This window comes from Papaver somniferum, chromosome 10 (genome assembly GCF_003573695.1).
Source record: "Papaver somniferum cultivar HN1 chromosome 10, ASM357369v1, whole genome shotgun sequence".
Taxonomy (NCBI): domain Eukaryota; kingdom Viridiplantae; phylum Streptophyta; class Magnoliopsida; order Ranunculales; family Papaveraceae; genus Papaver; species Papaver somniferum.
In genome coordinates this window covers 162,970,235-162,987,125 of record NC_039367.1, presented here as the reverse complement: position 1 = coordinate 162,987,125, position 16,891 = coordinate 162,970,235, and the positions used below count along the sequence as shown (strand labels likewise).

General features: G+C 36.9%; 1 protein-coding gene across 3 annotated transcripts; it reads right to left on the bottom strand.

The window, feature by feature from the left end:
• Window positions 1-8,002: 8,002 nt before the first annotated feature.
• LOC113319637 (transcription factor BEE 1-like) lies at window positions 8,003-16,014 on the bottom strand. Of its 3 annotated transcripts, none has more exons than XM_026567880.1 (7): window positions 15,578-16,014; window positions 15,350-15,475; window positions 14,985-15,050; window positions 14,814-14,882; window positions 14,638-14,715; window positions 14,414-14,466; window positions 8,003-8,050 (listed from the first exon to the last, which is right to left on the bottom strand). In XM_026567880.1, exons 1-7 carry the CDS (start codon window positions 15,977-15,979, stop codon window positions 8,017-8,019), a joined length of 828 nt encoding a protein of 275 aa, XP_026423665.1. In that variant the 5' UTR covers window positions 15,980-16,014; the 3' UTR covers window positions 8,003-8,016. The 3 variants fall into 3 exon arrangements, with proteins under 3 accessions (XP_026423665.1, XP_026423666.1, XP_026423664.1); XM_026567881.1 differs by lacking the exon at window positions 8,003-8,050 and adding an exon at window positions 11,676-11,977; XM_026567879.1 differs by lacking the exon at window positions 8,003-8,050 and having other exon boundaries at window positions 14,043-14,466.
• Window positions 16,015-16,891: the final 877 nt, after the last annotated feature.

Genomic DNA, 16,891 nt, shown 5'->3' with positions numbered 1-16,891 from the left:
TTACTGAAGCGTCTTTGCAGAGAAATTAGAGATGCTCCAGTCCTCTCCCTAGAATTTTCTTTGCCACGCAGCTTACTTACAACAGAATCTAGGGAATTAAATTGATGAAAATACTTAACCTCTAAAATTTTCACCCATAGTATTCAGAACTGAATGTATGTGAGTATATCGACCAGCTTGATTGAGAAAATTATTTACCTTGCCGCTGCGGAAGCTTAGAATGATGAATTGATCGGTGGATTGAAAACACACTCTATCCACCAATTTGATTGATGAATTCAAAGTATCATCAGTTCTTCCCTGCAACTCAAGAACATCACCAATTTTAGTCTCAATATCCAATCCAACAAAAACGCATCTTCGGTTCATCAATTACCAGTGAAGTTCTTCTCTTAATCCTTCTTTGAGACTCACACGGAAACCCAAAACCCAATTACCAACAATTACCCATACAACAACAAAAACCCAATTCCTAGTTTACTTTCAGATTCTCCAAAACCTCCATCAATCTCTCGAATCTTCTCATATAACATCGAACCAGAACTGACACATCTTTGTAACATCTCCAGTAATCTTCACAGGCTCCGATTCAAACTCGTAGAGAAACCCAATCTTTCTGCAACATCAAATCCCCTTTCTTTCATCTCAAATTCAGTAACTGCACCAGATTTGTCATCAACAACTGATAATAATCTTCCTGTTCTTCTGGGGAAATCGCAAATCCATCCACTGATTTCTCGAGTTGAACCTCTTACATCTTCTCCTTCGGGACACGAGTTGAAAAAGGGGATCAAGAGTTTGTAAATATGGAAATATTTCAGGAATTATAAAGTAACGAAGCTGAGCAAAGGAGCAAGATGAAGAAGAAGAAAGGAAGAAAAGACGAGAATTTGTTATTTTGTTTTCGCCTTCATCTCTCGGATGATAATTTTGGAAAATATGAGTTTGAGAATAATTTTCTTCCAGAAAATGGGTGCGCACCTTTAGATTTCTGGGCGTGGGTTTCACAGTGCGAAAGTGTGTAAGAATTGGTCTCCCTGTAGTTTTCACTATTTCTACCCTTGACTCCTTGTAAACGGGAACATATTTAGCGAGGGGCTCACGGAGGCTCAAGACCGGATCAACCCCTCGTGTCCAGTACCTAAATTGAGATGGCTAAATATTTGAGCGACCTATTTAATCTTTTAGCGAGTGGAGGTAAATTTTATAGCGCTCCAGGGTCCATTTTTGCTTCCTAATAGAATTGGCCGGTATAATAAGCCAACGAAGTAATGGCATAATAATTAAATGGATTCCTGGAAATTATTTGTAACAAAAATTACTTTTAGGCACTAAACACGATTAAACATGATTGATTGATAATGATCAAAATTAGGGATAGAGAGCGAATCAAAAATACATAAAAGAGACAAGAATACAACGTGCTTCTACAAGTGATGCCAACATCCATGGGTGAACCCTTGTAGCTAGAAATATTGTATGATACGAGGATTACGATAATTCTTATATGATTATCTACCCTGGAATTCCCTTTTCTCTTAGGGTTTAAGATACATTTATATACATAGTTTACGTATACCCTAATTCTGATATAAACTTCATATACAAGTGACTTGGGCAACAAGACTTCTGGAATCTCCTATTGGGCTTGTCGATCGAACATGATTAGCAGGCTTTCCGCCAATCTTATAGACGGTACAAACATCGCCCCCTCCTCCAACTTGTTTGGGGTTACGAAGATCGTTTTTCCTTCTGCGCTGATCACCAATGACATAACTCGCCCTAAAGCGTGAGCTTTTGTTCTCATAGTAAAATGTAGTGCAACCCATTGTTTACAGAAACATTGAAAAGACGCCCCCAACTGTGGTACCTGCTATGAATTTGCTTACGTGCTAGGCGGGATTTTTTTCCACGTAGTAGAATTGTGATGCTTGAGAGAGAGTCGAGACTTGAGTAGAATGTAGATTTCTTGCGGCTATGGCACAAGGTTTTATTCTCGCAACGCGATGAAGCTGGAGCGCTCGCTGCTCGGGAGGATGCCATGTTGATTGTGTTGAATACGAGTCTTTGGACCAACATCGGGCGTTCGAATCGTGGTCGAGACGCGAATTTATGCTTTCGAAAGAAAAACTTAAGTGCTCATGTGCAAGGTGAGGCTTTAGGTGCTTGCGAGGTGATTTAAGGCAAAATATTGAAGGGAAAAAGCAAAGTCCTCTTCAATATCTTCAATGGATCATGTTGCTAATGAACCTCAAGCAAGAACTCCAACGAACTTTGAACTCGATCATGTTGTTATACACGAAACTCGAACTCGATCCTGTTGCTACCCCATATACATATAAAAGTTTCTAGCACACACAGTGGTGGAGCGAGAAAAAGGTGTGGAGGGGGCTAAAAAAACTTTTTATATAAATTTAAGGGGACTAAGTACTAACAATTGGTGGGGTAAGTACAAAATACAAGAGAAAAGGGAGGGTGTTCTTGTGGTTATCAAATATTTTTCTTTTTGGTGTGGCGAGGGGTGTGTGTGTGGACGCTAAGCCAACCCCGGCTCCACAACTGAGAACACAAGAATTTTTGCATCAAGACGAATTCGACATGCAAAAAATCACCAAATTCGGACTTAAAATCAAGAAGTTATGAATAGAAAAAGATGTCAATGAACCACACTGTTGACTGGATCAACATGCTGATGTGGTGATCACTGACCGGATCAGTGTTACTGACGTGGTAGCAACCAGCGAGGTGTGGTTACTAGTGACTGGACAACCACTGTTGATGTGGCGGTTGCCTAGTTTTGATATTAAACCTCCATGACTTCAACAGATATGTCAAGCTTTGTTATATGTCTGAAAGTCACCTGTATGTCAAAATTGTGTTTAGTAAAATTGTGTTTCTTCTACAAAGCCATTGATTAATTATAATTCTAGGTTGATGCTGAGTGGCACAGAGAATTAGGCAATGGGATGAAATGCTCAAAAATCATTACAGATGTAACTAAATTATGTCAGGACAATAATTTTTTTACTGGATCCTTCTGAAGGGAGTGAAAACAACACTGTTGTTGATGCATCTGATTTGAAGGCGCGAGTACCTGGATTTGTTATTTCGTAGTGCATGTCAGACTTGAGTACATTCCTGAGAGGTTATCCTTGGTATCTGATTCTGCAAATGAACTCGTGAATCTGTCTGTACTGGCAAATTGAATTCTCGCAGGTTGAAAAATTATCATTTATAAGACTTTGATAATTTTTTATATGGATTTGGTAACTTTCGTAAAATTCATCACCTTGACAATGTTGCTTGCCAAATTTAGGAGTTCTATAATTACAGCCCTCCAGAGAACAATAGGAACAGAGACAAAAAAACATACTAATCCTATTTTCAAGCATAAGACATTAGAAGTGATACGGTTTATAATAAGTGAAACATTCATTTAGTTTTCTCGATCATTTATTACATTTTCTCAAAAAAAAAACAAACGAAAATAACCAATCAGAAAAAGTAGATAGAAATAAAATCCATATGTAGGTTTTGTATTTGAATTTCATCTCGATTCACTTCTCAATCCAAAGCTCTTACATTTTTGTTGAATCAGCATGTGAATCTCTTAGCTTTGAGATCGAATTGTTGATACCAAGCATACTTGAAAACAAAAGGAGTTTTAACTACTCCACCACCATTGACCAAACACTCATCAGTAGATATTGTGCGAACCCCTTGCATTACTTCAAGGCTCTGTAACCGAGGACAATCCAAGACCAAGTTGGATATAATGAAGTTGCAAGTTTTGCGGATCGTGACAGAGTATTCGGTTGTGTGCTCACGGAAGGGACCAATTTTTTGTTGTGTAATGTGTATACAGTCAGCTGCACCTGAACCTCTTTGGATGAAGAACATGAAGATGAAAACTGAACAGAACAACAGATTGATTTTGCTTGCCATTTTTTGTTGTTGTTGGTCTTGTTTTTTTCTTCTTCTGATTTTGTTGTGGAAATGAGTTGGAATTTATAAGGAGTCGAACATGTGAGATTTTGATGTACATTTATTTTTGATATTATGCATTACTCACGTAGTTTACTATTGTACATTTATTTTTGATATTATGCATTACTCTCGTAGTTTATTATTGTTAGGAAACAAGCATATCAAAGATACAGCGTAAGACTTGATTCAAAACTTTTTCCTAAAACCAGAAGATCCATCTACTTTGATTATACATATGAAACAGAGAACATGGTGAATAACTTAACTTCTTTGCAGTAATTGAGAAGACCCAAAAAAATCCAACCTTGACTTCTTGCTCCTGTGTTTTCTTCACCAAAATTTCAAACAAGAATGGTATACTAATAATGGAAAATACTTTTACTGCTTGGGTTTTCTTATACCTAAAAGTCTTAACAGTTTTATCTGAAGGAAGAGAAGATATTTTCAATGCTAGTGTGGGCGCAACAAGAAAATAGTCTACCATATCCTTATATAGCAGTTTTCCCTCCACTCTCCCACTACGATAAAATGGTTAGGTCTTTTAGGGTTTAACATTCATTAGCTAAATAATCGGTCAAAACCAAAACCACGTCTCACGTAATTAGTTTTGCCGACTATTAATCACAAATCACTCCACTATAAATTTGTGACTGAACCCTCTAATTCATGTTATATTTATTAATAAACCCTTTAACCTTGTTACAGTCACATAACAATCCCTCCATTGTACCTGACATCCATAAATAATCCATGGCATAGCAACTCTTGCTTGTTAGTGTCATTACGATTATTCATGTCTTATATCCTCGACTATTATATGTGCTGGACAACCATTATTAATCTAATAATCGCTCAAACAATTTGAGTAATCACTGGCCAGTTTAGAATAATAATTACTGCACTATAATACGAGGGGATGTCATAATTCATGGACTTCATATTGGATCATGTAATCCTACTATGTCATCATAACTATCCATCACGTTCAGAATATTGGATCACTTATAACGTTTACGACCTCACTGCTTAACGAGACAAGATGGAGATGATGAACATGTAAGGTATACATCAATTCTCAGAATTAAGAATTTTATGAAATAACAAAAAAGAAGTACTCTTTATTTGCTGACGTAGTAAAAGAGTTTCTAGTAGACCCATCAATATGATCTCATCACATTGATAGGTAACTCATATCCCTGAATATAAATTAATCACATGATAATTCGTTTAACAATATATCTCGTAGTGTATGCAAAATCCATTTATTAAACTACTTGAAAATGTCACAATCATTGTTTTAGGGCATTATTCCCAACAATTATGACAGTAATGTTGGTAATAGCTCTGGTGATTTATTATGAATATGATATTTGCAATAATTTTAGTGATATCATGGCGGAAGATCATGAGGGTAATAAAAAGAGAATCTTCTTTTGCTTATTTCCTGTTCTGAGCTGTTTAACAGTGACCGGTAATATAATCTTCAGTCTCAGATGAAAATTAAGTTTGTACCGTTTTTAATGTTGTTCAGCTCGACTCTATTAAAATTACTGGGATTAGTTTGCAGACTTGGATTTCAGTTTGAGAAAGCTTTTAATAATATAAATTAAATCTTTTTAAAATGAAATCTTATCCAAATAGGTTCTGTCGGAGTTGGGATGGGAGATCTTGTACCAGAAATTGTGCATCTTTTTTAAAGTGCTCGGTGCTTGGTATTTTGGTTTATTATTGCTCTTCCTGATCCCGGATGCAATTATAGGATTTTTGCTTTAACTTTGTTGTTTTATCTAAATCATCCGCAGCATTGCATGTTTATGGTTTTAGTTTCCTCTGACATCTCAATTCACAACTCATATATCACCTCTGTGCAGCTTGAGAAGATTAAAACTCAAAGTAAGCACTTAAACTAATAAAAAATACAGCAATTTTATACCCAATTTAGAGGGGGTGGTGAAGACTCACCTTCTTCTCTAACTATCATCTACTCCCATTATTAACTACCCTAAATAGCCGTCGCCACCTCCATGTCCGCCACCTTCAAATGACTACATATGACATCAAGATTTATTTTCTGATTGACTTCCCACCAATGCAGAGAGGGAATCCTTGAGTTCTTCCCACTCCTCTTCTGCGTTACCTTTTACAAATGATAACCAATGAATTGTCAGTGGTAAAGAGGTTGAGGCATCGAATGGAGATCCATAACGCCCACCAAACACCTTTTTCACATACTCGATGATCTTTATGCATGCTTTGTTGATTTATCGCATAAGTGACAGTTGAAAAAAAGTTAAACTCAGAATGCAGGATGCAATTTTAATCTTAATCTCTAGTCCCGGTTTTAGTTCTAGAGATAAATGAAGTTTTAATTTAATCTTAGTCATGATTTTGATTTCAAAAAACTTTAACTCATATGTGAATCCCATAAGAAAAAGTTTGGATCCATTGTAGGAACAAACATTAGGGTTTTCAAACATGATTAGCATAATTAATTTGGAGATTTTATAACTATGTTATGAAGAGTGGTGGTCGTAGTGGTGACGGTGGTTATTGTAATTGGTCATGGAAATAAGTAGAGAAGACGGTGTGTTTTCATTACCTACTCTATATAAGGTCCACAATTATTTTGTTTTTAGACTGTGGGTAGTATTCAGGTAAAACCAACTAATATTACCCGGACTCACTTATAATGACTTGTAATAGAAGTATATAAACTATAGTCCGTACTGTAGTAATGCATTGTGAAATGACAACACAATGGTTTGTATTATAAAAGGAAAAAAATAAATTTGTTGTGTAAGAGCATAAAAATATAAAATAGTGATCTAGTCGTCTAAATTTTCATTTACTATTTGCTAAAACTTCGTCCGACTCTCAAGTAGAAAGTGAAATGGAATTTTCATCATCTATAAAACAGTTGCCAACTTTTGCTTTCAATACTCAAGAAAAAAACAAACCTATATCCAATAGCAAACAACTTCTCTAGACAGACTCTGAACACCAACTGGCCAACTTTAGCTTTCAATACTCACTATGACAGCACAATTGAACTCACAGGAATTGGATCTATCATTTATGATGCTACATGGAGAACTATCGACAAGAGAACCAACACTATGAGAGCTCATAGCAAAGAAGAAGGAGACTGCATAGCAGCCATTCAAACCCTGGAATGGGCTTCTCAGCTTCGGTGCAACGATTTCAACTTTTTGATCAACAATCGAAACATCAGGAGATCTATGCAACAAAGCAAGAGAACCACAAACTCGAGAAACAACAGGCTCATGGACACTATTTTGAATATTTTTAATGCTTCTAGTAATATTTTGTCTAAGAATTTACAATCCAAAAAACATGTATACCTTGCTTATTTGACTAAGAGAGGGAGATCTATCCATCCGCTTGTTTGGACTCAAGAGGGCTCTTTCACTCTCTAAGTGTGTCTGTCTCTTTTATCTAAAAAAAAAAACAGTTGCAATTTATGTTTATGATTCTCTTTAATGTTTCTAATTCAAGCGGTTTTGTGCGTCAGAGTAAAAAAGTGATGAGACGGAATTATATAGGAGGGGATTCATACCTTAAATATAAAAGCGGGTTTCATATTAAACGAATTCTAAATTTCTAAACCATGGTTTGTTAGATATTTTCAGGAATTAATGTCACTCCTAATTATGGTTGGCAATATTGCAGGTTTGTTGTTTTAGTTTCATCTAATATCTCAATTCTCAACCCATATGTAACTTATGTGCAGCTTCACAAGATTAAAACCTAAGTAAGAACTTAAATTAATATCACCCAATATTAGTCTCCCTTTACAGTGACTAGTGAATCTTCTGGTCTTAAAAGTTTAACTTCATCTCAGTTAAATCTTAAGAATAATGGACCTTGATACATTTCGTAAAGAGAATAAGATACATATATACCGGATATATCAGCCAGAAAGAACGTTCAATGATTCTGCAACGTGCGTTTTTTGCTTCAAGTTTTCTCCCTCTTCCTCCAACTATTCAGCAATGCGGGTTTGTCACTTTAAGTTCTCGCCAACATCTTAATTCTCAACCACCTGTTTGTAGCTTAACAAGATAAGAACTCAGGATAAGCACATTGCAAACTAAAAATTTGATCACTCAATATTAGGACTCGGTTTTATTAGTGACTCATCGTAATACAAGTATTTCTCTAACTCATATATTTGTGCATTTGTTGTTTGTCAGATCATAATATTTCACCCACCAGAATTTGTTATTTTATCTTCATTTACTATATTTGTTCTAGCTTCTACCTTGACTCATGACTCATGAGTCATATGTATAACGTGGTCTGGGATTATCAACGTCAAACTTTGGTTAAATCATTCAGATTACATCTCAACGCATAATAAGGACCATAACTTTCTAGGGAGATTCGGTTGAGAACTGTAACAAAAAAATTGCACACAAAGTTATGGTTAATTGTGAGGGGTAGAAATGCATGGCCGATCCATCGTTACTGTCATTTGAACAAGCGATTGTTAGTATTCAAATCTGAAAGTTAGCCACCATCAATCTTTGTTAAGAATTTGATATCTCTTATTAACTTGTTCTCCCTTTTACAATACGTTGATACATATATATATGATTCATACTTGGGAAATAAATAACTTCCTAACACGACTCTAACTCTTGACCAATATAAAGAATCATCAAAAGGGAAGGTGATGGAATATGATACGCAGAAGAAGAATCCTGTATATCATCTAGGATCGAGTGATGGACCAGGAACTATCATCACTCCAATAGTTATGAGAAATAACTTCCTAACACGACTCTAACTCTTGACCAATATAAAGAGTCCTAATCAAAGTACATTCCATATCAGTCTCGGATACTCGGATTTGTTACCGAGCTTAGAAATCTTATTATATAAGACTTTCCTAAACAATCTCTAAGAGACGTACATAACTGAGACTTTCCTAAACAGTCTCAGTCACGTGTCTCAATACCCCCCCTCAAGACGGAGCATGCAGGTCACAAATGCCCATCTTGGATAAAATAGCATGGAACTGAGCTTTTCCAAACGACTTTGTGAATATATCCGCCAACTGCATTGTGGTAGGAGTATAAGAAGGTAGAATAATCTTTTGTATTACCGCATCCCTTACTAGATGACAATCCACTTCAATATGTTTTGTTCTTTCATGAAAAACAGGGTTCTTCGCAATATATAAAGCTGATTGACTATCGCAAAGAAGACTCATCGCTTGTGTATGATAAACCCTCAAATCACTGAGTAATTGTTTCAACCATTTCAATTCACATGTAGCCGCCGCCATGGGACGATATTCTGCTTCAGCCGATCTACGAGACACAGTTGGTTGCTTCTTAGTCTTCCAAGATACTGGCGAATCTCCAAAACAAATAAACCATCCCGTCAGTGAACGCCTAGTTAAAGGACAACTTGCCCAATCTGAATCACACTAACCTCTCAAGGTTAAACTACTATCAGAGCGCAACAGAATTCCTTGTCCAGGATTCTTTTTCAAATATCTAACCACACGAAGTGCTGCTTCCCAATGCTCCATTCTTGGTCATTGCATAAACTGAGATAAGATATGCACTGAGTAAGCAAGATCTGGTCTGGTGACAGATAAATATATCAAACGTCCAACCAATCTTCTACACTTTTCTACATCATAAAGCAAATCTCCTGTTGCTAAAGCAAGACGATGATTGGTTTCAATAGGAAATTCTGCAGGTTTCGCACCCAATAAACCTGCCTCCATTATAATATCCAACGCATATTTCCTCTGGCATATGTAGAAACCTCGTTTACTACGAGCCACTTCCAAACCTAGGAAGTATTTTAATTTTCCTAAATCTTTCATCTTAAAACATTGACCCAAGTACTCTTTAAATTGTGTAAGCGCAACTAGATCATTCCCTGCAATAATTAAATCATCAACATACACCAGCACATTAAGTTGCATCTTTCCCTTCATCATAGTAAAAAGAAATAATCTGAGTATGATTGCCGAAACCCATAATTCTTCAATGCAGTTGATAGCTTCGCAAACCAACACCGCGGTGCTTGTTTTAGGCCATACAACGATTTCTTCATCTTACACACCATATTCGGATTACCCTTAGCAAATCCTGGTGGTATTTTCATATATACTTCCTCTTCCAAATCTCCATGTAGGAACGCATTATGCACATCCATCTGATGCACATACCACTGTTTAGCTGCAGCTACAGCCAAGAACATACGAACCGTTGTCATCTTTGCCACTGGTGCAAATGTCTCATTGTAATCTAATCCTTCAACTTGATGATTTCCAAAAATCACAAGTCTCGCCTTTAACGTACCAAATTCCCGTTTTCATCATATTTTTCCGTATATATCCACTTACTTCCTAAAGCTTTCTTACCAGGTGGCAGTTCTGTTAGATCCCATGTGCCTTGTTCTTCTAAGGCCCGTATTTCTTCCGCCATTGCTTTCCTCCAGCCTGGATGTTTCATTGCCTCTCTGAAATTCCTCGGCTCAGACTTTGCAGATATTGTAGCAATATAATTTTTATGCATGTCCGAAAACCTGTCACAACTAACATAATATCAAAGGATAAGGTGTACCTGAGGATGATGACTGTGATGATTGAGAGTGAGATGGACTATTTTCTCTAATGGTGCATGTCACAAAACCTTTAAGCCTACTCGAGGGAATCTTCTGACGCTTCCCCTTTCCTAAATCTTCATTCACAACAGCAGCATCCGTGGCTTGTTCATCATTGTTCACAACAGCAGAATTTTCTGACGCTGTAGTCTGACGCTGAACAGAGACTTCAGCAGGTGCCGCAGTTTGTACTGCGATATCTCCATCTATCTGTCGCTGTTTTCCTGCAGTTTCTTCACCGCCAGCATAGACACTCTTCATCATCACTCCACTCTTCACCATTACGATCAGTCTCAGCTGTAGTCCCAGCAACATCAGTCGCTATATGACTTCTAGAGCTCCCATAATGTCCGTCTCAACTGTTTTACCATTCAACTCAGTCTTAAATGGAAATTGTGTCTCACAGAATTTCACATCTCGAGACACCATAAATTTTCTTGTGTCTAGATCATAAACTTGCCATGCCTTCTTACCATATGGGTAGCCAAGAAACACACACCTCCGTCCTCGACTAGCAAACTTATCTCCTTTACTATTTTGATCATGTACATAGCACAAGCACCCAAACACCTTCAACTGTTTATATATAGGTGGTTTTCCAAACAATACTTCATATGGTGTTTTATTATTTAGGATAGGTGTAGGCGTACGATTTATCAAGTACGCTGCTGTCAATGCACACTCTCCCCACAACCATTTCGGCAAGCTTGCTTGAAATCTTAAAGCCCTTGCTACATTCATTATATGTTGATGTTTTCTCTCCACTCTTCCATTTTGTTGAGGAGTACCTACACATGACGTCTCAAAGACTATTCCATTAGTCTTAAAATAACCACGCAATGCATTAAATTCCGTTCCATTATCACTTCTAACAATTTTAATATCTTTGTTAAATTGACGCTTCACAAGAGACAAATTCACGAAATTTTGATTCAACTTCTGTTTTATTCTGAATTAAATAAATCCAAACACCTCTTGAAAAATCATCCACTATTGTCAGAAAATATTGAGCTCCACATGATGAAGGGATCTTATAAGGACCCCATAAATCTGTGTGAACTAAATCAAAAATACAATCTGATTTACTCAAACTACTAGAAAAACTGCTTCTACGATGCTTTGCCCGAGGGCAAATATCACAAGCATCATTATTCTTTTTGATTAATCTACTCACACCTTGCAACTTCTGCAAAACTTTCTCTGAAGGGTGTCCCATACGTTGATGCCACAACTCATATGTATCTTCACGCACAGCCATAACTTCAACATGCGGCACACCACAGAAAATATATAGTCCACCTTGTCTCTCAGCCACTCCAATCATCCTCCTCGTAGACCGGTCCTGTATAAGACATAATTTGTTAGTACACTGAAGAATACAACTCATCTCATCAATAAGTTGTGTGACTGAAATTAGGTTACAGGTTATCTTTGGCACATAAAGCACGTTTTCAAGTTTCAATCCACCAGGAAGAATCACAGTTCCTGTTTTCTCAGAGGATGCATACTTTCCATCAGGCAATCCAACTGAACATGCCCTAATATCTCTTACATTTATCATGTTAATAAGTTCATACGTAACATGGTTTGTTGCTCCTGTGTCAACAATCCAAGATGTTTCATTCTTTTTACCTTGTAGATGAGAACCCGACTTTCTTGAGTTTAAAAACTCCATCACCTGTTGTACTTGTGCAGCTGTTACTCCTACTAGACATGCTTCATCAGCTGATGACGTACCAGCACTATCTTTTGCTGCCGAAACTTGCAGGTTATGAGCACGGACAGGATTCCCTCCTTGTCCTCTACCTACTCTTCCAGCACGTCCTCTTCCTCCAGTTCTTCCTCCTCTGCCATTCTTTGGTCTGTCTCCCCACCATTCTGGATATCCAATGATTTTAAAACACCCATCATCTGAGTGTCCTTGTCTGCTGCAAGTTTTGCAGTACTTGGTGGGATCATAAGCACTATTAAGTAGGCGTTGATCAGCTTGCACTTTGAAGGCCATAATATTCTCTTGCATCTCTGTAGGTACTACTCCATCTCCAATCTTTAGGCGTTCTGAGTTCACAATGGTTTAATACGCAACATCTACAGACGGCAATGGTTCCCTTGCAAGCAATTGTTCACGCAAAGAACTGTATACAGAATCTAACCCAATCAGAAAATAGTGCAAGAAATCTTCTTCTCTTAACATACTTACCTGAGATGCGATATTACATGTACACTGTCCACACTTGCATTGCGGTATCTTCATATAAGTCACCATCTCATCCCATATTTTGTTCAATCTGCCAAAATAAATAGCGACTCCCTCTGTTTTCTTCTGTTTACATTCACTTAAAGATGCTTTTAGTTGACATATTCTTGTTCCACTAACAACACAAAATCTTCTCTTTAGGTGTGCCCATAATAGACTTGCATCCTCATAATCTCCCAGGGTTGATCTTACCGAAAACTCCAACGTGTTACCAATCCATGACACCAACGTTGATTGCACTGCTATCCAATCTTCTAACTGATCTGGATCTTCAGGTCGCTTGATGGTTCCATAAATGAAACCATATTTTCTCTTGGCTATCAGCGATCTTCTTATGGCTCTAGCCCATTCATCATAATTATTCCCTCTCATAACTATTGGAGTGATGATAGTTCCTGGTCCATCACTCGATCCTAGATGATATACATGATTCTTCTTCTGCGCATCATATTCCATCACCTTCCCTTTTGATGATTCAATCTCATTAACCATCTTTAGTTTTTTTTTTTTTTTTTTTTTTTTTTTTTTTCAAAACTGGCTCTCGATGCCATGTTAAGAATTTGATATCTCTTATTAACTTGTTCTCCCTTTTACAATACCTTGATACATATATATATGATTCATACTTGGGAAAGAAATAACTTCCTAACACGACTCTAACTCTTGACCAATATAAAGAGTCCTAATCAAAGTACATTCCATATCAGTCTCAGATTCTCGGATTTGTTACCGAGCTTAGAAGTCTTATTATATAAGACTTTCCTAAACAATCTCTAAGAGACGTACATAACTGAGACTTTCCTAAACAGTCTCAGTCACGTGTCTCAATAATCTTAATTATACTGTGCCAGACAATCAGTCAACCATAATATGCACGAGCACTGTCATGATCACCAATATATTCTTTCTAGACTTGTAGTATTAATAAAATCACTTAAGATATCAATATAAGCCTGGGAATTGGAATCTCTAGCTTCAAATATGAAAGGAAATTAGGTCTCTGGCCCTAATGGACTAACAATTTTAAAAATTCAATTGCATTGTTGATTATCGCCATTTACTTCAAACCGATAATAATTTGAGGTAGACCCAATCAAACCAGGTTTTACATAGTTTTCTACTTTGTGTATTTTGGACAACTTTTACACCGTATTATGCAAATCTACAAAACTGTTATTCTTGGTCCGGGAAGTTGGTTGACACCATTTCATCCATATTTACTCTTGCCTTTTCTTGGACCACGCGGTTGGCATTTGGAATGAGACTCACAATTACGGTAAGGGTCCCATAATTGAGAGACCAAAACAGACTACGAGATCTAGTTGTATGGTTTTTGTTGATATATAAGTTTGTAAATGTACCAAACTTAAGATGCATTAAATGTGTGGTATGTGTAACCAGTAAATTGAAATGAAAAAGATGGCGAAGACATAATATTTCCGAGATATTTTTTTCTTTTCAGGTATTAATTAAAATCAAAGGGGAAATGTTGGGACTTGAGTTCGGGAAAGTCCTCCATACCCTTCTTCTCTGTTCAATAACATCCTTTCGATCTCTTGGGCATCATATGTCCCCTGCAAAATAATACATCCATTATTTCATTCCTTTAGTTTCTAGTTTCGGCGTATAAGGTTGCGTGAGACTGATTAACTGCATAACTCTAGGTTGTGGAACTAATCGTAACAGGTTTAACTAATAATTTTAGAGAGTAAAAAAATTCGTAATTGAGGATATATAATTAGAACCTGAAATGTGTGGGGAGATTCCATGTCCAAGTTGAAGTCGAAAAAAGTGCTTGCTGCAGTAAGCTTCATTGAAAGAAACTGAAAAGGAAAAATTAAGGACGGTTACCGTCAACGTTCTGCTACTCAATTTCTTTACTTTGTTAATGTGATCGAAACAATTTGACGTTGAGTCTCACCTCAATTTGGTTTTGCAGTGACTGAACGTATTTTATTATTTCATCCAACATTACAGACATTCCCATTGTCTGCGAATTCAGAATTGTTAACCACTATAAATAACATAAAATTTCATACGGGAGGGAGGCAACTATTATAACCCAGCATGGGATAAGGATTTTATCATGTACCTTGTAACATCCAGGAACAAGATGCTGTAAGCATCTTAATCGCTCATTGATTTTCTCTCTTCTTACCTGAATATTAGTTTACATACAAGAACGGGAATTAGCTCAAGTTTTTGTTAGCCCTTTTGGCCTGACATATGAAAAAAGATGTGTATAAACAGGCAGGCATGCGTAAAAGTAAGCATTATTAATGGCACCTGGGAGGAGCCATGGTTGAAGGTAGGTTTTGAGAACAATTTGTAAAAAGGAGAAGTTTGGGTTCTGCAAGAATATGCATAGACTAGCAAGTTGGGGCATATCCCCCGCGTAGGCATACATTTGTGCTCTGATCAACTGAATTCTAAATTTTAGTGGGTCAATTGACTTACTCGTTCTGCTAAACTGTGACTATCAGTGGCTTGACCTCTTCTTGCTCTTACATGGATCACTTCCTTCGGTAATATATCTGCATCTTTCCCGTTGTTTTTCCCTTTTTTTCCTTTCGTTCCTACGCCCTGCATGATATAACCAAAAAAAATTAGAGAATTCACCTAAAGAGATTGATAAGGAAAAGTATTTTTACAACTTCAAAAAAAAAAAAAACAGACTAATCATACATTCTTTCTCTTATGGCTTTCATTTTCTCCTCCTAAACCCCCAAGAGTAGAAGAGTTCCCTGAACTGCCATCTGTATCAGCAATGGACTTTCTTTTCTTGTTTGAAACCGTAGATTGATGCGCAATTGGAACCGCACTCGAACTTTCAGATTGGAATAGGACTTGAGTATTATCCACGGAATTATTGAGTACGGGGAATGCAGCTTGTTCTTGATGAGCAAAAGAGTACTCATCACAGTAAACAGTACTATTCATGAAGCTCTGTAAACCCAACTTAGAATTATTCTGTAACACATTTGGGTTTAGCTCTGAAAATTGGTTCATTAACTCAATATTTGACTCCATATCTAGGTACGGAAGAGTGGGCATGTAACACTGTAGGTTTGCTGTAAACTCAGCCATGAAACTAGTGACAACTATAGACTGCCAACTTCTTAAAAACAATTTCTAAGGGTCTGTTTGTTGATTATGGATTGGCATAGCTGAAATGATCACTAATTTATAGGCACGATGTAAATGTGGTCCATTACATGTGGTTCCCACAAAATATTTCGATTTGGAATATATCGACAATGAAAAAGTGTCTTGCAACAACCACCACAAGAAATAGTGAATCCCAAATTTTCTCCAACGAATCTACATTCGTGACGTGACTTTAAGTTAGTCGTGAAAATAAATGTTAATCAGAGCCCCAACCAAGTTAGTAGTGAAAGGATTGTTGCTACTGTAACAATAAAACACTCAAAGAAAATTGTTAAAAGAAAAATGAGAAATTTCTGGAAGGTAAATAAACACTCAAATGGACAGCACACAAAAGACAGAGTCACGTGTTCAACACGCTGTCCTTAACAAGATAGTTGACCGGTACGCTTCAAGAATGCGTGATGCTTATACCCTGTGGTCAAGTAGTATCCAGGATAAAACTGCCCGTTGCAAGCACTGTTAGCACTACAGTACTTGCCCACTCTTACGACCTCAACAGCAATTGCGCACAGAATGAAAACAGAGGACCACACAGGCGGAGAAGACGAAAAAAAGAGGATAGTAGCTCTTCTGGACACAAGTTAAAATGAAAAATGTGATCGATTTATATATGGTAGAAGTGAGAGAGGTCCCATTAACGCGCATTAAACCAATTAGAATTAATTCCGAACGGTTTAAAACGTTCATGCATCATATAGTATCGATTTAAAACGTTCAGGCATCATAATGTCGATCTAAAACGTTCATGCATCATAATGTCGATATAAAACGTTCATGCATCATATTGTTGATGTAACGTTCATGCATAAACATAATGTCGCCCAAAGATTT

Excerpts from the sequence above, each read along its gene's own strand:
- LOC113319637 (XM_026567879.1), bottom strand. The coding sequence starts at position 15,979 with ATGGCTGAGTTTACAGCAAACCTACAGTGTTACATGCCCACTCTTCCG. Across the intron at positions 15,051-15,349 it reads GTCACAGTTTAGCAGAACGA|GTAAGAAGAGAGAAAATCAA; the intron begins GTAAGTCAATTG and ends ACTAATATTCAG. Across the intron at positions 14,883-14,984 it reads TTGTTCCTGGATGTTACAAG|ACAATGGGAATGTCTGTAAT; the intron begins GTACATGATAAA and ends CTGAATTCGCAG.